General features: G+C 52.7%; 1 protein-coding gene across 1 annotated transcript in view; it reads left to right on the top strand.

Annotated features, from left to right (window-relative positions):
* Positions 1-9146, top strand: part of EMILIN1 (elastin microfibril interfacer 1) — a 138503-nt gene extending 129357 nt beyond the window's left edge. Inside the window, exons 4-9 of the mRNA XM_056852368.1 lie at positions 716-915; positions 1633-3624; positions 3768-3875; positions 5456-5473; positions 7049-7183; positions 8638-9146. Of these exons, the coding sequence (XP_056708346.1) occupies positions 716-915; positions 1633-3624; positions 3768-3875; positions 5456-5473; positions 7049-7183; positions 8638-8972 (2788 nt within the window). The 3' untranslated portion in view covers positions 8973-9146. The remainder of the gene's footprint in view (positions 1-715; positions 916-1632; positions 3625-3767; positions 3876-5455; positions 5474-7048; positions 7184-8637) is intronic.
* Positions 9147-20323: the final 11177 nt, after the last annotated feature.

A 20323-nucleotide genomic window follows, 5' to 3' on the forward strand; every position in this document is an offset into this window, starting at 1 on the left:
GGGGGCATTGCTGCAAGCTGCCTGGCTGGCGGGGTGGGGCTCAGGGTCACGGCCTCCATGGGCAGCCGAGGAGGAGAGGCCGGATGCCTGTGGCTGCTGCCTGGCACGTGCCCAGACCATTAGCTGAACTGCTTCTGGGAAAATGCAGGAACCAGCCGGGCCATGCCTGGGGGAAGGCACCGTCTTCCCCCTTGTGGGGATTCCCAGCACTGCATGAGCAGCTGGCTACCAGCGGCCTGAGGCACTTCTGGTCCTCTCCACAGTGCTGATTCTGTGAGAGGAGGAGGACAGGCCATCCTAGATAGGTTCTGTGTGGCAATCCTGAGATTCTGGAGTCAACTTTTCAGGTGGCACAGAGCCTATTCATCTTAATTTTAGCAAATCTACCTGATCGACAGTTCTTGAGCAAAAATCTTGGGGGACCAGTTTAAGAGGGGAAGGTATAGGGGGTCCTTTCCCTGGGCAAGGGGCTAAATCCAGTCCATACTTCTTCTGGACAGATGCTCCAGGTTTACTGTCATGGAGCCAAGAGTGCCATAGAATAAGACTGCAGTAGAGGCCACAGTTGGGTGTTTATGACTAAGTCTGTGCTTTCCAACATCTGACTCACTGTTTTTGGTAGGGGGCAAGGCCACTTCACCTAGTCGAGCGAGAAAGCCCCCTCCCAGGGTAACAGGCTCAAATACCAGCCGCTTCCCATTATCCCACCTGGCAGGTACCGGAGTTTCATGCGCCCCCGCTACAAGGTGGCCTACAAAACAGTGTCGGACATGGAGTGGCGGTGCTGCCCTGGCTACACGGGGGACGACTGTGCCGAAGGGGGGACACCGCTCACCACCACCCGGCCACGACCGCAGCCCGGACGACCCAACCTGTCTGGCTTCAGCAACACGCTCAGTGGCCTGGGCGGAGAAGGTACCGTGGGAAAGGCATGAAGGGAGATGTGTGCTCTGCCCCTCAGCAACTGCGGCCCCTTGTGTTTTAGTTCTATCCTCTTGGTTGCTCTTCTCTCCTGCCCCAAGTAATAGTAGAAGGAATGGGGAGGTACCTATTAGGCAGGCGCATGAACTAAATAGATCCTTTGTGTGGCAAGAGTGGAGGACGGATATGGGAAGTAGAAGCACAGCCAGGCGCTGCCCTTTCTGAGATTAAGTCTCTGATGGCCATCTTTTCAGGTGCCCGTTCACAGCTTGCCTTACCAGTTTTGCTTTTCACCAGCTTCCCACTCACTCTCAGTTCTACCAGGGAGCTAGCATGGTGTAGTGGTTAAGAGCGGTGGTTGGAGTGGTGGACTCTAATCTGGAGAACCGGGTTTGATTCCCCACTCCTCCACATGAGCCGCGGAGGCTAATCTGGTGAACTGGGTTTGTTTCCCCACTCCTACACATGACAACCGCATCTCCAACCACGAGAATTGCCAGGGTCCCGGAGGTGACGGGACAAATGTCCATGGTGAGGTCCTACGGGAGGTAGAACGGCCTTTGCAGGAGTCATACATGTCCTGCCTGACGGGCGTGGAAGGACTGCGGTGTCAGCAAGAGGAGAAACGTGAGGGCATGAGAGCCGTGGACAGTACTTTCTTCCACCACCACTCTACGTAGTTTCTAATCTCTTCTTTTTATTTCCCACCAGGGCAAAGGGACTCAGAGAAGGTGCAACAGCTGGAAGAGAAAGTGCAAAGCCTCACCAAGCAGTTGCATGACCTACAGTCCACCATACAGGCCAGCAACACCAAGCTAGCGGAAGACATACGCAAGGCGGTAGAGTCCTCTTTGAATGGCAAGCAGCCCGCAGATGCAGCTGCACATCCTGAGATGAAAGAGACCCTCAACGAGATCCAGCGTCACCTGCAGCGCCTTGACAACCGCATCTCCAACCACGAGAACGGCCAGGGCCCCGGAGGCGACGGAGCGGATGTACGTGGCGAGGTCCTACGGGAGGTAGAACAGCGATTGCAGGAGTCGTGCGCGTCCTGCCTGACGGGTGTGGAAGGGCTGCGGCGGCAGCAAGAGGAGGACCGTGAACGCATGAGAGCGGTGGAGAAGCTGGTCACATCCATGGACCAACGGAACCGCGAGGCTATGAACGCCGTCCAACAGCACCTGAGCAGCCTTGCTCGGCAGCTGCCCAAGGACTGCTGCCACCAGCTGGAAGACCGGGTGAACGGGCTGGAGCACCGCCTGGATGGCATCGCGGACTCTCTTGCTGGGCTGAAGGAGCACAGAGGAGGAGGAGGCCAGGGACCACAGTCCCTTCCTCCTTACCAGAGCATGGACAGACACATATCTGAGATAGAGGGGCGCATCAACAGCACACAGCGCAGCATGATGGAGCGCATTTTTGATATTCAGACCATGCAGGAGGGAGCGGACGAGCGGCTCCGCAGAGCTGAGGGGCAGCTGGATTTCTTCTTCTCCCGCCTCAACGACTTCCAGAATCACGTCAACCGGGCCCTGGCCAACCTGTCACGGGACACGGGGGGGCTGAAGGACAGCGTCCTGCAGCAGCAAGGGGCTCTGGAGCGGGTGCGCGGGGTGGTGCACACTTGCACCCAGATCTGCACTCCGCCCGGCAGCCAGGACTCCCAGATTAGCACCATCCTGAGCGACCTGGGGCGCCGGGTGCTGGACAACGAGGCCCAGCTGCGACTGCTGGGCTCCTCCATCCACCAGCTTGACGTGTCTGGCAAGCTGCAGAACTTGCGGGGCCTGGTGGGGGCCAACACGGAAGCCCTCGGCAAGCTGGCTGGGGAGATCGGCGAGCTAGAGAACAGGCTGGTGGTTTCCATAAGTGCCGGGCCGCCGGACCTGGTACTTTATTCCAACCGCACCAACAAGCGCCTGGAGCAGCTAGAGAAAGAGATCCAGGGCTTGGAAGGCGACAGCTGCAGCCAGACTTGCTCCGAGCTGAAAGGGGAGGTGGGGCAGCTCAGGGAGCAGGTTGTGATCTGTCAGGCAGCCTGCCAGCCAATGGGGAGGAGGGAAGAGCTGGACAAAGAGCAGGTGGACGCCACGAAGCCCTTGGACGGCTTCAGCGTGATCGGCGGCAGCTCCAGCGTCCACCTCAAGTCCCTGCAGGGCGAGTTGTCCGAGGTGATATTGAGCTTCAGCGCCCTCAACGAGACCCTGGCCGGGCTGCAGGCCACGGTGGAGAAGCACCAGACGGACATCCACGAGCTGGGCACCACCAAAGACCACATCATCGAAGAGATCAACCGCGTGCAGCAGGAGGTGACGGAGCACGTCAGTGAGAGCGAGGAGCGTTTCCAGGTGCTGGGCCGCGAGATCCACCAGTTCGGCGGCACTCTGCAAGTGGAGGCCTCGGACTGCCGGCGGGCCTCTGGGGGCCTGGCGGAGCGGCTCGCTAAGCTCGAGGGCACCTGCGAGCGGCTGGACGATGTGTCCGGGAGCCTGCGGAAGATTAAGGAAGGGCTGGACAAGCATGTCACAGCCTTGTGGAGCTGCCTTCACGAGGTGAACGGGACCCTGCGCAACCACGGGGCCCTGCTGGACAAGATACACGGTAGCCACCTGGGCACCATTCACCGCCGCCTCAGTACCCTAAACGGATCTCTCCAGACCCTGCAGGGTCAACTGCATGACCTCATGCTTCAGGACTTGACAGGTACAGCGGACGACTAGGAAGGAGCAGGGTCCTGCAGCTGCCGTCCTTGATCTGGGACTAGGTGGTCTTGGCAGGCTGTTGGCCTCTCCCTTACCAGGCAGGAGATGCCGGCTAGAATTTTTCACTTTCCTATTCATTTTCAGGACGTCCAGGGCTCCCAGGACTACAGGGTCCCACAGGGATACCGGGTCTCCCAGGTCCAATTGGGCCTCCTGGTAAGGATGGAAGGACTGGCCCCGTGGGTCCCCCAGGTGAGGAGCTGGTCACCATTTCTGTCCCTAATTTCCTCCTTTCCCTTCCCATCCACACCACACGCTGCATGGGCACCAGTTATTAGGGTTGCCATGTCCCTCTTTGCCATCAGCGGGAGGTTTTGGGGGCGGAACCTGAGGAGGGCATTTTTTGGGGAGGGATTTCAACGCCATAGAGACCAACTTCCAAAGCGGCCATTTTCTCCAGGTGAACTGATCTCTGTTGGCTGGAGATCAGTTGTAATAGCAGGAGATTTCCAGCTAGTACCTGGAGGTTGGCAACCCTATCAGTTATAAAGAGTTTGGGAGCCTCCCTGAAGAATTCATCCCCACCCCAGTGTGCAGAGGATAATGAGAAGTATCAGTCTGATTCTAGAACCCGGCAGATGATCTCTCCTGCCCAGTCTAGGTGGAGCAATAGAGAATCTGGAAGGCCTTTTTGGGCTGCGGCACCTGAAACTAAGCAAGTAAACACTGAGGATCAAATGAGATGTTATATTTTTTTACTGAATCAGGACAGGGTTCTCCCAGCCTGACTCTCTTTCCTGGAAGCCAGATGGTATTTGCAAGGAACTAATTTTTTAATTGCTGCAGGGGCCAAATTGGGACAGAAGGGGGGTTCGGTCTCCCATCTGTTTTCCCCAACTAAAGGCCTTGGGGGGGATTATCTGCCCTATTTGGCAGCTGTGCATGCTGTATTCAGTAATACCATTTCAACTGAGGAAAACGGGGGAGTGGGGGCTGCAGGGAAAGTGAGTCTGACTTTCTAAAAGCTATTGACGGGGCAGCATTCCAAGGCCTTTTATGCACAGCTGTTTCCCTGGCAGTCACCCTCAGACTACTTCAGGTCTTTGTTTTGATTATGCATGCCGTTTCAGACCATCAGAGGTCGCTTCGCTCTCCCCCTGCGTTTCCCCGTGTTTTGCCCACGTTTTCAAATTTGTGATAAAACAGGTCCATGAAAACCCGGGGCAGAGTCGGTAGAGGGTGACCTTTAGGGGAAAAGCCATGCATAAAAGGCCCAAGATTGTCTGCCCAGATAAAGGTGAGGCTAGGTGAAGGGCAGCTGTTGAACCTTCTCCTGTCCTCTCCACCGACTCAGCTGCATGACCCGTTGTCTCTGCTGGTGAATGCTTTCTCTTTCCTCTGGGAGCACATCTAAGATGGGCAGCATCTTCCCGAAACCTTTCCCAAGGGGGTACATGAGCATCTATGTTCATGGATAAGAAGGACCCAGTACCACATGCGGTGGGGAGCACATAGGAATGGGGTGTAGTGGTTACCAGCATGGTGTAGTGGTTAAGAGTGGAGGACTCTAATCTGTAGAACCGGGTTTGATTCCCCACTCTTCCACATTAAGCCTGCTGGGTGACCTTGGGCTAGTCACAGTTCTCTCCGAACTCTTTCAGCCCCACCTACTTCACAAGATGCCTATTGTGGGGAGAGGAAGGGAAGGCGATTGTAAGCCGGTTTGAATCTCCTTAAAAAGTTAGAGAAAATCAGGGTATAAAAACCAGCTCTTCTATTTCTTCTTAAGACACTCCCCATATGCTTATAGAAATTCATTTTTTCTCTTGCAGGTTTCCCTGGAGAGCAAGGTAAAGATAGGGCACAGCTATGTGTCACTATCCCTGCACGGGGGATATGGAATAAAAGGGCAGGGCTGAACTGAGCTGGATTTGAGGGTAGCCGTGCTGTGCTTTATTGCATGTAACTTGGTCCCTTCTCCTTTGTTTTCGTATGATGAGAGACGAGAAAGAGAACAGAGAGGCCGTGCGAAGTAATGATGGACTTGGATCGTGGGGAACCATTGTTCAGACCCCTGCTCAGGCATGAAGCTCACTGCAGGATCTTGAGCCCATCACCCTCCCAATTCTTATGGTGCTGTGATGGGGGGCAAAATGAGAGGAGTGGAGAACTATGTATCTTACATAAGAACATAAGAAAGGCCATGCTGGATCAGACCAAGGTCCATCAAGTCCAGCAGTCTGTTCACACAGTTGCCAGCCAGGTGCCTCTAGTGAGCCCACAAACAACACAACTTCAGCAGCATTATCCTGCCCATGTTCCACAGCACCTAATATAATAGGCATGCTCCTCTGATCCTGGAGAGAATAGGTATGCATCATGACCAGTATCCATTTTGACTAGAAGCCACGGATAGCCCTGTCCTCCATGAACATGTCCACTCCATTCTTAAAGCCTTCCAAGTTGGCAGCCATCACCACACCCTGGGGGAGGGAGTTCCACAATTTAACTACGCGTTGTGTGAAGAAATCCTTTTGTCTGAGCTCCTTGCACGGGGAGGAATGTAAGCATGAAATCTAGATAGGTAAAATTCTTACAGAAAAGGTGGGGGGAGAGACTGTCATGGGGCACCACTGGACCGCATTTCCCCAGCTGGCAGTCTCTGCCAAACATTCTGTGTGCCAGTTGATCAAGGGATCATTTTGCTAAAATTCATTGAATTAAATATGTAAATCAACCCATTGCTTGAACGTTGGTTCTGCTCTGCAGTAGTAAGGGGAGCAAGAAGATGAATTTAGACTTAACACTCCTTGCGAGAAAAAAGGATGGCCTTCTTAACCATTCTTTTTTTTAAATAATAATGATAATAACTTAGAGTAATGTTCCAGAATCAAAATAGCCTCAAGGGAAAAACTGGGCTGCCTGTATCACTCAGCCCACAGATCAAAATCTCCCCAGTAAAATTAACCCCCGTTGCTTTGAGCTGAGTAATTTGCCATTTGAAAGCTGAGAGCCCAAGTTAAAAAAAAAAAGAGAGAGCGAGAGCCTTACATAGAAACTGCAGGGTTCCGATAAAAGTATGTTTCATTTGAAAACACAGCTTGAAAGATTGTGTCAGCTTCGTATGGTAGTCGGGCTTTGAATTCTGGTTTTCTTTTCTTCCTCCTCTCTGTGCTCATTAAACATGGGGAGCAGGTCAACAAAGGGATGGTTTCCTTGCGTGTGTATGTTGTGGGGTGGGGTGGAGTTAGTCTGTAGCTCAGTGGTGGAGCACCTGCAAATGAGCCTCTTAAAACTGAGTCACCACCAAGACGTGAATCAGCTAGTTTGGGGGGGCTAGCACAGTCTGAGTGCTTGGGGACAGCTGGAAGAGCCAGGAAGGGCCTCCAAGAATCCAATTAACCCACCCTTCTCTTCTTCCGCAGGGCTGCCAGGTCCCGCCGGAAGGGTACCCCAAGTCTCCTTCGCTGCAGCGTTAACCTCCCGGCACGTGGAGACCGGAACCATCCCCTTTGACAGGGTGCTGGTGAACGACGGCAATTTCTACGACCCTGACTCAGGTCAGTGGGGAGTGGGAAATGGGTCGAGGGGGGGTTGGAGCTGAGGTTTCTCACCCCCCCACACACACACATCATCACTCCTTTGTTCTAATTTTTGACGAAGAGGCAGCAGTGGCTTTGACTCCAAAGCACTGAACTACTGGGAAATTTTTTAAGGCTCTTGTGATTAGTAACGTTTCAAAGATACCTGAAGTGGAATTTATTTCTTTAAAACATTTCTATCCCACCTCGCTTCCAAAGGACCCGAGAGAGCTTCCAGTAAGCACAAAAAACATAAAGCCAACAGATTTATAACATAAAGACAATAGATTAAAAATAAGGCAGCTGAGGACAAAACTTGCCTGCAGGTCTGAACCAATTGTAGGTCTTCATGGTCAGAGTCCAGCTGTTGCCAAGGAATATATAGGGAGAGGCAGTCTTACAGATATGAGGGCTGCAGGCCATGAAGAGCTTTAAAGGTAAGAATCAATGTGTTCAGGTGGGCTCAGAAACCATTAGGAAACTAGTGCAGTGCCCACAAAATTGGTTGAGGAGCACTGTTTTGCAGCAGCTGAAGTTTCAAAGCAGTCTTCAAGGGTAACCCAGCATAGAGTGTGTTACTGTAGTCTAGCCTCCAGGTTGCTCTGGATCAGTGAGGCCAGTCTTCTGACTCTAAATGTGGTTTTAATTTATGAAAAGGTCCCCTTGGTTACTTCACTGTCTTGCTTTTCCAGCAGAGGCAGCTCCTTCCTTATTCCCAAATTGTTCACCACGTCCAACAAAGATAACTTGACTCCATCAAAACTTGGGAAGGTCATACCTTCCAAAACCTCAGCCTTCCCAAGCAACATTTGAATAGATGAATCTTTTCTCTAGCACCAGCTGTGTGCTAGGCACTGTACAGAACATGTAAACAGCAAAAACGTTTTTATAGTCTTATGTGAGTGGGACAGAAGACAGAGAAAAGGGGTGGGAGGAGCCAGGGTGGCCAAACATGTTTTGCTTCCCTAGGAAGCTGTGCTACACAGCCTGAAATGTGTTCCAGCATCCTTTGCAATATTGTAAAGGATACTGGGACACAAATATTTAACTGTGAAAAGCTGCGTTTGACACAGGGCATCCAGATCTCAGAAGCCGAGTGGGGTCGGCCCTTGGTGGTACTTGGATGGGAGACCATTAAGGAAATCCAGGGTTGCTCTGCTATGCAGAGACCGGCAACGGCAAACCACCTCATGCCTTGGAAACCCTACAGGGTTGCCATAAGTCGGCTGAGACTTGACAGCATTTTCCTCCACCACCACCCAAAACCAGTCCCTGGTTGGAAGCAAGATGCTCATCTGAATGGGGGTGCAGGCAGCCTTTGAAGCTGCAGATTTGGAGGGCACAGCAATTGCCCTGACCCCAGCAGTGGAACAACAAAAAAGTAACCCCTGCCTCTTTGCCTTGGGCATTCTCCTCACCTCTTGTCCCTCCAGGGATCTTCACGGCTCCTGTTTCAGGCCGCTACCTGGTCAGCGCCATCCTGACTGGTCACAGGGGCGAGAAGATCGAGGCGGTGCTGTCCCGTTCCAACCAGGCAATCGCCCGCAGCGACTCAGCCGGGTATCAGCCCGAAGGCCTGGAGAACAAGCCTGTGGCTGAAATCCAGCCAAGCACAGGCGCCTTGGCGGTCTTCACCCTCGTCGTCCCCATGGAGGCTGGCGAGACCCTCTGCGTGGATCTGGTTTCCGGCCGGCTGGCCCGCTCTCTGGATGAACCACTGACCGTCTTTAGCGGAGCCTTGCTCTACGAGGAGGCGGAGGGGATCTAGGCGGAAGGTGGGGAGAGCCCTCAGCTCAGCCTAGAAAGGGACCAAAGAGGAACTTCTTGGCTTGCTGACCCAGATGACCTCCTTTCCTGTGGCTTCTGAGCTGGGGGCCTGGGGAACTTCCAGCAGCCCAGCGTTAAGGTCACAGCTTGGGAGCAGGAGCCCCAAGGAAAAGGGAGGGCCTCGCTGCAGTGCCAGGCCCCCTCCGCCCTTCTAGGACCTCTCGCTGCCACCTACCTCCCCCTTCCCAGCCACACGGCAGAAAACCACACAGAGACTCTGCCAGCCCGACGCTCTGCCAGTGCGGCTGTGTGAGGTGAGGAGAGCGAGAGCACCAAAGCCAGCACCTTCTTTCCCGGCTACGTCACCCCTCCCGGTCCGGAGGTAGGGTTGCCAAGTCCCTCTTCCCCACCGGCGGGAGGTTTTTGGGGTGGAAACTGAGGAGGGCGTGGTTTGGGGAGGGGAGGGACTTCAATGTCATAGAGTCCAGTTGCCAAAGCAGCCATTTTCTCCAGGGGAACTTATCTCTATCGGCTGGAGATCAGTTGTAATAGCAGGAGATCTCCAGCTACTACCTGGAGGTTGGCAACCCTATCTGGAGGTAAGGGAGGGGAGGTGGGAGTGCAGCCGTCCAGCCCAACAGAATGCATTCCAGGGTGGGTGTGGGGAGGGGAAAGGCCTTTTCTGTTATTTATCAGTGTCTGTCGTACCCTGGAGAAACCGCACACTCCCTCCCTCGGGCCGCCGCCACCTCACTGCGTCACCAGCCAGTCAACTTCCTGCGCTGCTCACGCCTCACAGCTTGGGCTGCCTTATCTAGCCACTGCGGAGCCACTGCAAAGTCAGGCCCTGCCTGCCACCGAGGGGCCAGATCCTGGCTTTTCTCCCTATTACACAGGACTGTTGAGAGGAAAAGGAGGACTGTTGGTAGAGAGAGAGAGAAGCAGTGAAGAAACGGTTTCTAGAGGAAGAGAATGGTGCCCAACTTTTTACAATCCTTGTGGATTCCCTTCTTTGTGCCTACCCTGTGTAATGGCCAAACTCAGCTACAGTTATAATTATTGAATAAAGAAACACAACTCTTTTTTAAAAAAAAAAAAATCTTTGTGCTGTTTCCTTCGTTTGGAGCTGTATAAGTATATTGACATTAGGGTTGCCATGTCCCTCTTCACCACCGGCAGGAGGTTTTTGAGGCAGAGCCTGAGGAGGGCAGGGTTTGGGAGGGGAGGGACTTCAATGCCATTGAGTCCAATTGCCAAAGCAGCCATTTTCTCCAGGTGAACTCATCTCTATTGGCTAGAGATCAGTTGTAATAGCAGGAGATCTCCAGCTAGTACCTGGAGGTTGGCAACCCTAGTTGACATGCCCTGACCTAGATAGCCCAGGCTAGCCTGATCTCATCACATCTCGGAAGCCAAGCAGGGTCAGCCCTGGTTAGTATTTGGTTGGGAAACCGCCAAGGAAAACCAGGGTCGCTACACAAAGGCAGGCAGTGACAAACCACCTCTGAACGTCTCTTGCCTTGAAAACCCTACAGGATCGCTGTGAGAGATCCCCCTCTCTGAGTTTGCTTCTCCAAATCAGTTGCTCAGACGTTGATACAGAAACAATAGATTTATTGAAGCCTTCAGGAGATGAGACAGGCACAGGTAGAAAGTTGCAAGTGAGGGGCTATACGGGTTTACAGAATATATTGACTCCAGGGCACTGGGGCACTGGGGTTCACACTTATTGTTATGGGAAGTTACAAGCTTGGCATAATACAAAACATCAGACGGATCCCAGGAAGTCTGGTGCGGCTATCACACTTCCAAGGCCGCACCGGCCTGAGGGAGTACTGGCAGGAAGAACAGCGGGGGGGAAGATACATGGGCCATCAGGCCTGGCGCCTGAGACCAGAAGGTGTGAACTGCTTTTACGAGTTCACTGATAACACCGCAGGTGATGGAAAGCAGAGACACAAAGACAGAGACCCTCACATTCTGCCCCCCTTAAGGCCCCCCTCCGAGAGGACGAGGCTTATCGGGATAAGCGAGGTGGAATTCTCGGACCAAGCGAGGAGCTGCCATGTGGGGTGCGGCCACCCATTCGTCATGAGCGGAGCCAAGGTTTTTCCAGCGAACAAAGTAAAACAGTTTCCCTTTCTTCCATTTGGAATCTAAAACCTTGGATATTTCCAAATGGGTATCCCCTCCTACTACGGTAGGAATCTCATGAGCGGGAGGGGGGTGGAACTGGGGAGCTGCTACATAAGGTTTGAGGAGGCTTATATGGAAGACTGGATGAACTCCCTTGAGAGTCTTAGGGAGACTCAGTTCCACGGTAACCTCGTTGATTACTCTGGTAATGGGGAAAGGTCCTACATAACGGTCGCTCAGTTTTTTGCAGGGGCGAAGAGAGCGGAGGTTTTTGGTGGACAGATAGACTTGCTCCCCCACCTTGAGTTCCCATCCCGGAGACCGGTGTTTGTCTGCTTGTTCCTTGTACTTGCTTTTTGCCCTTTCCAGATTTTTGAGCAACCATGGCCAGGTGGATTTAACCACCTGAATCCACTCCTGAAGATCAGGGGTAGACTGGAGCTCTGGCGAGACGGGGGCAGAACCGAAAGGGCCAAAATCCGTCCCGTATATAACTTGGAAGGGACTAAAGCCGGTAGAGGAATGAGGCGCATTGTTGTACGCATATTCGGCAAATGGCAGCAGGTCGACCCAGTCGTCCTGGTGGAAATTTACATAGCAACGCAAATAACATTCTACTACCGCATTTACTCGTTCCGTTTGACCATCCGTTTGGGGGTGATAGGCGGAAGAAAGGCCCTGTTCCTCCACTCCCATTAACTTTAGGAAAGCCCGCCAGAATTTGGCAACAAACTGGACCCCCCGGTCGGAGAGGACCTTCCTCGGGATCGAGTGTAGCCTGAGGACGTGCGTGATGAACAGTTTAGCTAAGCCCTGGGCTGAAGGAAGACCTGCACATGGAACGAAATGAACCTGTTTGGAAAAGAGGTCTGTGATAACCCAGAGAACCGTTTTCCCCCGACTTGGAGGTAGGTCGGTGATAAAATCCATGGCGATGACTTCCCAGGGACGGGAGGGGTTCTCAAGCGGTTTGAGAAGCCCCGGGGGTTTTCCCATCCGTTTCTTGGCTGTGGCGCAGGTGGGGCAGCTGCGCACATACAACTCTACATCAGATCTCATACCGGGCCACCAGAATTGCCTTCGAACCAGGTGAAGCGTTTTTATGAAACCAAAATGACCCGCTAGCCTGGCCCCATGTACAAGTCCCAATACTTCTTTGCGAAGGGAAGATGGGACATATAGTTTCCCCCCTTGCACCCACCAAGTGTTGGTTCGTTCCAAGCCAGTGGGGAGGAGATGGTGCTCCTCCTCCTGTAAGGAGGCGTCCCGGAGTCGCTGTTGGAATGCTTCCGGGATACCTTTGAGCGTAGGGGGGGTCTCCGGTTGGCGGGCTTGGGATCGGGTGGTGACGGCCAAGCCAGGGACTTCCCCTCGCTGTTCGGGAGTGAACAGGGAGTCGACGGGGCGATCGAAATCGTTGCGATACTGGGGAAGTCGTGACAAAGCATCAGCTAGGGCATTTTCTTTGCCAGGGACATGTTTGAGGGTGAACCGGAATTTTGCAAAAAATTGGGCCCACCGAATTTGTTTGGCATTGAGTTTTCTAGCTCCCTTGAGAGCCTCAAGATTCTTGTGATCTGTGCACACTTCGAACGGCAGCTCGGCCCCCTCCAAGAAGTGTCTCCATATGGTAAGGGCATGTTTGACCGCTGCTGCCTCCTTCTCCCAAATGGCCCAGTTGATTTCGGACTGGGAAAACTTCTTGGAGAAGTAGGCGCATGGCCTCAACCGTCCCCCCTCATCCCTCTGCAATAGGGCCCCGCCCATGGCTACATCCGAGGCATCCACCTGCACCACGAAGGGCTTGGTGCAATCCGGGTGAGCCAAAACGGGTTCGGATGAAAAAAGTAGCTTTAAACGTTCAAAAGCTTGCTGGCACTGGGGAGACCATTGCAGACGGGCTGAGGGGAGTGCGGCGCTAGCCCCCCTGTCCTTGGTACGCAACAGGGCAGTGAGGGGAAGCGCAACTTGGGCAAAGTTGGGAATGAAATTCCGGTAAAAGTTGGCAAACCCCAAAAACTGTTGAAGTTGGCGGCGGGTAGTGGGGGTTTCCCAGTCCCGCACCGCCTGGACCTTGGCGGGGTCCATTTCCAACCCTTGGTGGGAAATCACATACCCCAGAAATGTAATAGAAGGTTGGTGGAATTCACACTTGGACACCTTAGCATACAGTTTGTGCTCCCGCAGCCGCTGGAGCACTTCTCGCACTAGGCGCACATGTTCTTCCATGGTCTCAGAGTAAATAAGAATGTCATCGAGAAATACCACCACCCCCCGAAACAGTAAATCATGCAAAACTTCATTAATTAATTGCATAAAGACACTCGGAGCCCCCGAAAGTCCGAACGGCATGACCAGGTACTCAAACATCCCAAAACAACTGGAAAAGGCCGTTTTGGGTTCGTCTCCTTCTTTGATGCGAATGCGGTGGTAGGCTTCTACCAAGTCCAGTTTGGTGAAGATTCGGCCCTCCTTTAATTGTGCTAGAAGGTCAGGAATAAGAGGGAGGGGGTAAGCATTAGACTGGGTGACTGCGTTCAGTCTGCGAAAGTCAATACACAGTCTTAAATCTCCCGTCTTTTTCTTTACAAAGAAAGCTGGGGCTGAATAAGGAGCCTTGGAGGGGCGTATGAAACCCCTCGCCAGATTGACATCCAGATAGTCTCGCAATACAGTCTTTTCACTAGGGCTCATGGGGTAAACCTTTCCCTTAGACAGCTTGCCTTCCCCTACAATCTCGATGGCACAGTCCGTTTCTCTGTGGGGAGGCAGTTCGTCGCACTCTCTAACATCGAAAACATCAGTAAACTGCGAGTACTCAGAGGGTAATTGAGGAGAGACTGGGGCGGGGGACCCTACCAGTGCGGCGGCTGGAGTTCTGAGTACCCGTTCCTTGTCATGCAACCCACAGGGGTTTTCGGGGAAGGAAAGCACCCGTTTAACCCAATCAATGGAGGGATTGTGTCCCCTTAACCAGTTCATCCCTAACACCACAGGGGTTACAATAGGGGCGATGGTGAAATACAACCGTTCCCAATGTTCCCCCACGGACATAATCACGGCTGCAGTTCTGTGGGTCACAGGGCCCCGTTTAAAGTCACTCCCGTCCATTTGGGAAAAACGGAGGGGTCCCGGAAGCCGCTTGCGCCGGACACCCAACTTCTTGGCAGTTTCCTCATTTATCATGGTGCGGGCACACCCCGAGTCGACCAACGCGGGGACCTCTAACGGGGGACCCCCTTTGGGTAGGGACAGATGAACACGCACAAATACATTGTCCTCTTGGGCGCTTACCATCGGTGGAGCTCCTTGCACAACGATAGGGACGGTCTGCTGCGGAGCCCCCTCTACAGCAGACCGACGGCGTTTTTTGCCGGCTGTTCCCACTCTTCCTCCTCGCTGGAAGAGGGGGACGGGGTGGTGGCTTCCGGGGAGCCGTCCGAATCAAAGACGGTATTTGTAATCCGGGACCCCGATGGGACCGTAGAGTCGGATGCCCCATCCTGGGGGCGCGCGTGGAGAGCGGAGGGTGCGCCGGAGCGCCGGCTCAGTGGTCCACTTCTGCGGCGAGGCTGGCTGTCGGCGGCCGGTTTCGTCGGCTCGGCCTGGGTTTGGCGGGGGGGGGTCGGACGGCCTGAGCGAGAGGGGCATTGCGATGCAAAGTGACCCTTTCCCCCGCAGATCAGGCAGACGCCGGCCTCGAACCGCTTGCGGCGTTCCGCGGCCGAGAGACCCCCGCCACCCCCTTGCCGGAGTTCCCGGCCACGGTCACCTCGGGGCCTGGGGTCTCGCCCAAGCCGTTGCTTGGACAAGTTCAGGAGTTGTTTGCGATTCTCGATGTCAGCAGCATGGCGAACCCAACCTTCCACATCCGGGGGGTTCCCTTGCATGAAGGCCCAATGTTGGAGGTCTGGGTTGAGACCCTCCCTGAAACATTGTACCAAGGTAGCTTCACTCCAGTCCAGAATTCGGCTAGCCAGTGACTGGAACTCACTTGCATACTGCGCCACCGACTTAGTCCCTTGGCGCAGTTGCATCAGGGAGGCTTTAGCCCGCTCACCCAGAGTCGGGTCCTCAAAACGGTTTCGGAGTGCTACCATGAACTCGTCCAGGGTTCGCAGCACCGGCGAGCGGAGTTCATACTGCAACACCATCCAGGCAGCCGCCTCCCCTTGCAGTAAGGAAGCCACGTACTGCACCCGGGACTCCTCAGAAACGAAGGTTCGGCCTTGTTCCCGCATAAAAATGTCTACTTGGACCATAAAAAAGGTCAACTGGTCTCCCGACCCGTCATACGTGACTTTCAGGTCCCGACGGGCCGGGGGGGCAGGGGTTGCGGGCGGAACTACCGGCGCCCCGTCTGGGGGAGCACCGGCTGGAGGTTGCAACTTCAGCGCATCTAGGGTCGTGGCCATCTCACCCATTACGCGTTGCATGATCTCCATCTGCTCCTGCATAGCCCGGCGGTCTTCCTGCCACTGCTTTCGTTCTTCCTCCATGAGGGCCTCTTTGCGGGCCGGGTCCCCTTCGAGTCCCGTGCTGGGGAAGGCCAACCGGCGATCCTTCGCCGCAGTCCGCGAGAGCGACCAGCCCTTGGGAGAGTCCAGCCAATAAGTAAGCCCCCGGGGACGTCCGTCCCGATCTTGGTCGGGGGCGCGACCCTTCGGTTCCTTTGGCTTGGCTCCCTCCTCCTTCGGGTCCGGCTTCTCCGGCTCGTCCGGTTCCTTGGGGGCATCGGGGTTAGGTATGGTGTCCTCGTCGGCTGACATTCTGTCCAAAGCGGTACAGCTGCAGTCCGAGAGGCAAGGACTTGCAACTTAATGTGAGAGATCCCCCTCTCTGAGTTTGCTTCTCCAAATCAGTTGCTCAGACGTTGATACAGAAACAATAGATTTATTGAAGCCTTCAGGAGATGAGACAGGCACAGGTAGAAAGTTGCAAGTGAGGGGCTATACGGGTTTACAGAATATATTGACTCCAGGGCACTGGGGCACTGGGGTTCACACTTATTGTTATGGGAAGTTACAAGCTTGGCATAATACAAAACATCAGACGGATCCCAGGAAGTCTGGTGCGGCTATCACACTTCCAAGGCCGCACCGGCCTGAGGGAGTACTGGCAGGAAGAACAGCGGGGGGGAAGATACATGGGCCATCAGGCCTGGCGCCTGAGACCAGAAGGTGTGAACTGCTTTTACGAGTTCACTGATAACACCGCAGGTGATGGAAAGCAGAGACACAAAGACAGAGACCCTCACAATCGCCTTAAGTCAGCTGCAACTTGAGGGCAAAAAAAAAGCATGTATTCCTTGCAAATCAGGAAAGAATTGGGGTCTTTGGGCACTAGGACCCATCTTCTCTGACAACATTGATCCTTGGTGGGGGGAGGTCAAATAAGAGATGGGGAAGATGGATGGACTGACGGTGCTGTTTCCCAGCCCCCTTCATCCAAGTGGGGTTTCTGCAGGGGAACTGGTGGATTAGGGCCCTTGTTAATTAGTCATAGAATCATAGAGTTGGAAGGGACCACCAGGGTCATCTAGTCCAACCCCCAACACAATGCAGGAAATTTACAACTACCTCCCCCCACACCCCCAGTGACCCCCACTACATGCCCAGAAGATGGCCAAGATGCCCTCCCTCTCATCATCTGCTTAAGGTTTTAGAATCAGCATTGCTGACAGACGGCTATCTAACCTCTGCTTAAAAACCTCCAAAGAAGGAGAGCCCACCACCTCCCGAGGAAGCCTGTTCCACTGAGGAACCGCTCTAACAGTTAGAAAATTCTTCCTAATGTCTAGATGGAAACTCTTTTGATTTAATTTCAACCCGTTGTTTCTGGTCAACAGAAAACAACTCAGAAGCCCCACTGGGATGAAGTGTACAAACTTGGTGCCATTTGGAGGCACAAGTTTAGATTTTGTTTTTCACTCAGATACCAAAACATCTTTATTGCCAGGGATGGCTTATGAGATGTAGTGAACTGCCCCAGGGTCCTCATCTCCCCCCTCCTGGAAACAATGCGTATCTCATCGGTTCGTGTCCAGCATTCAGTGAGGCAAATAGCAGCTCCACGGGGCCATTTCAGTCAGGAAAATGACACAGGAGGGGTTCTAAACTCCTTCTTCCACAGGCTGTGGCCCCAATCCAAAGTAGGCCAACTCACAAACCTGATAAGCATCAAACATGCGTCTCTACTTGACCCAGGGACTTCCCTTGGGGTAAAGTAATGCGTCCTTAGACCTAGGGTGTCGAACTCATTTGTTATGAGGGCCGGAGATGACATAAATGCCACTTGGTCAGGGCGGGCCATGTGTACCATAAAATTTAAAGCCAGGTACTGGAGATACAAACTTTATAGAAGGCACAGGCAAAGCCAATTAATTATATATATATATATATTTACTGAAAATACAAACATGCTTAAAACAATAACACTCTTACAGGGTTAAGATTGGGGGCAGGGGGGTGGCTGCCCCAGCTGGTGAGCCCAAAGAAAAGTTACCTGCATGATTCATACTGAGTGTGGATTTTAGGGAGCTTAGCTAGGGCTTTTCAACCCACAAGCAGCCCTCTCTCAGTTCAGAAGCATCTCTGCCAGCATCAAGGGTGGACTCCCCCCCCCCCAAAAAAGTCTGACATATTCCACAACCTAACCCTGGGGTTGTGTAGAGTAGCACAGCAAAGCCCAAAACAAAGTGGTAATTGCATCGAGCTAAGGGCCTGTGGAGTAGCATCATGGCTGAAGACTGTTCCAGCCCTCAATCGAGGTGAGACACGCGTTTGGTCTGCTGGTCTGCAGGAGGTCTTTGACCCTATATAATTATTACAACAACTGATGAAGCTTTTGAGCGAAACGAACACGTATCCGGAAGTGTCGTTTTGTCACTGATTTTCAATTTGTCACTGAATTTTTATGATTTGGCATTTTTTGACCTTTGAAACCATCGGAGTTGGATTTTGAGCTTCTTTTTGCCACCATTTTTCGTTTCATTGAATATCAGCGTAGAAGATGTTACTTTGATGAACTGATCTACACGTGAATTCTCCTTGAATCTCATCAGAAGTTGTGGATTATAAGAACGAGAGGAATTGGACTTTTCTTTTCAATTGGTTGAACTGGGTATTTGTACTTGCTGAATTATTCCGGTGATGTAACCGGCTTTGTGGCTTCACATTTATTTCCCCCCTTTTTTTTGTAGTATTTTTGTAGTATTTCTATACTGAATCTTGAGTAAAAGTGATTGTAATTAGAACTTGCTAGTTGTTCTTATGAGCCAGTGCTGTATGTTTTCTCAACTGCCAGGTAGTAGCAGGAGATCTGCTAATTCAACTGATCTCCAGCCGATAGAGATCAGATCACTTGGAGAAAAATGGCCGCTTTGGCAATTGAACTCTATGGCATTGAAGTCCCTCCCCTCCCCAAACCCCACCCTTCTCAGGCTCTGCCCCCAAAATCCGCCGGTGGCCAAGAGGGACCTGGCAACCCTATGACTGCGTCTTAATTTGAATAGTGCCATTGAAGTGTACAGCGGTTGTGTAGCTCCCAGTACCCCATAATTCATGACATCTCCCATCCCAGCTAGCAAAATCATAAAATTTAACACAGCACCACCACCACAACAGAACACACACCGCTGCTGCACTACTATAAGACGGTAAAAAAGCAGAACCTTTAAGAAGTCTTGACTTGCTTCTGAAAGGTGTTTCAACAATAGAACCACAATGCAGGGTCAAAAGGGAAGGACATTCCCTAGCGGGAAGGTAACCACTTAAAGGCCCTGTCCTTTGTGACTACCAGCCGCCTCACCTCTGAAGGCAGAAAAACACAAAGGAGCGCCTGAGATTATGGGGCGGGGGGGGGGAGTAGTTAGCTAGGTTAGTCCATAGCAAAAACAAAACAAAAGGTATGCACCAATTAACCTTGTTAATTCAGACCCACAAAACCTCACATGCTGCATCCACATGCACAGCTCAGTTGGAAAAGCAAAAAAGCCCTTTAAAAGGCTGAAGGGGGAGTTTAATTTTGCCATTGTGAAGGTGGAGATTAACCCCCCCCCCCATATTGGTTGCAGACAGAGCATCCACATGGATGTTTTGCCCACAACTATATTGCAGTTTCTCCTGATGCACAGGAGAAAATTAGGTTTTTATTTGCTCTGGTTCAGCAGGGGAACCAGATGAATTGTATCTGGATGATTCCAAAGAGCAAGGTCATTGCACTGTTCACACTGGGGTGGGTGGGAGATCCCTGTATGGAAGAAGGAACAGCATGCAAAATTTCGAGATTAAGTAGCGTTGTGTTATTTCGGTTGGTCTTTTATTTCTTAGATGACAGAAGTCTGGCCCAGGGAAGCTGTCATGTACTATTTCACATAAAGAACGGATGGATAGGGGAAGAGAGTGTTCACTCCAGTAAGGCTTGCGCAACTCTGGCCAAGGCAGAAAAAACCCCTCCCATGGGGACTTTGAATTGGGTTGCTACCTGTGCAAAGCATTTGCCTAGGTGAGTTGCTTTGCTTCAGCCAGAGTTGCATTTATTCCCTTCATTTCAGCGTGAGGTGTGCGTGAAAGTATAAGAGATTGTACCAGAGGGACAGGAAAGATGGAGACAGTTCTGCGCATAAGGGGCCCCAGGAGAGAAAGGGTAGTCATTGGAGGGAGCAGGAGAGATCACCAACACGAAGGCACATATGGGGATAATCATGGGAGAGCTGAGGAGAGCCAAGCATTGTTGCCAACCTCCAAGTGGGGTCTGGAGATCTCCCAGAATTACAGTGGCTGACCAGACAAGACAGCTCAGTTCCCCTGGAGAAGATGGCCACTTTGGAGGGTGGACTGTGTGGCATTATACCCCACTGAGATCCCTCCCCAAACCCTGCCCTCTCCAGGCTCCACCCCAAATCTCCAGCAATTGCCCAAACCAGAGTTGGCAACCCTAGTTGCCAAGCCATAGAATGCTTTGAAGGTAAGGAAGAAGAGTCTACCTTAGACCAAAGAGCAAAGAAGCCAGAGAAAGAAGGGGCATCTCATGGTGGCAGGGAGAAGGTGGATGAAGGTCAAGATGGATGAGGGGCAACAGAAGACAAGAGAGGAGGAGAGGGCAGTTGTCAAGGGGGGGAAAGTGAGTTTTTTTGTGGGGGTGGCGGGCTTTTCTACTAAGGTCTGGGCCTGCACGAAGAAAGCGAGAGTCACAGAAAGCCAGGGTTTTATGCCT

This window comes from Euleptes europaea, chromosome 7 (assembly GCF_029931775.1).
Source record: "Euleptes europaea isolate rEulEur1 chromosome 7, rEulEur1.hap1, whole genome shotgun sequence".
Classification (NCBI taxonomy): domain Eukaryota; kingdom Metazoa; phylum Chordata; class Lepidosauria; order Squamata; family Sphaerodactylidae; genus Euleptes; species Euleptes europaea.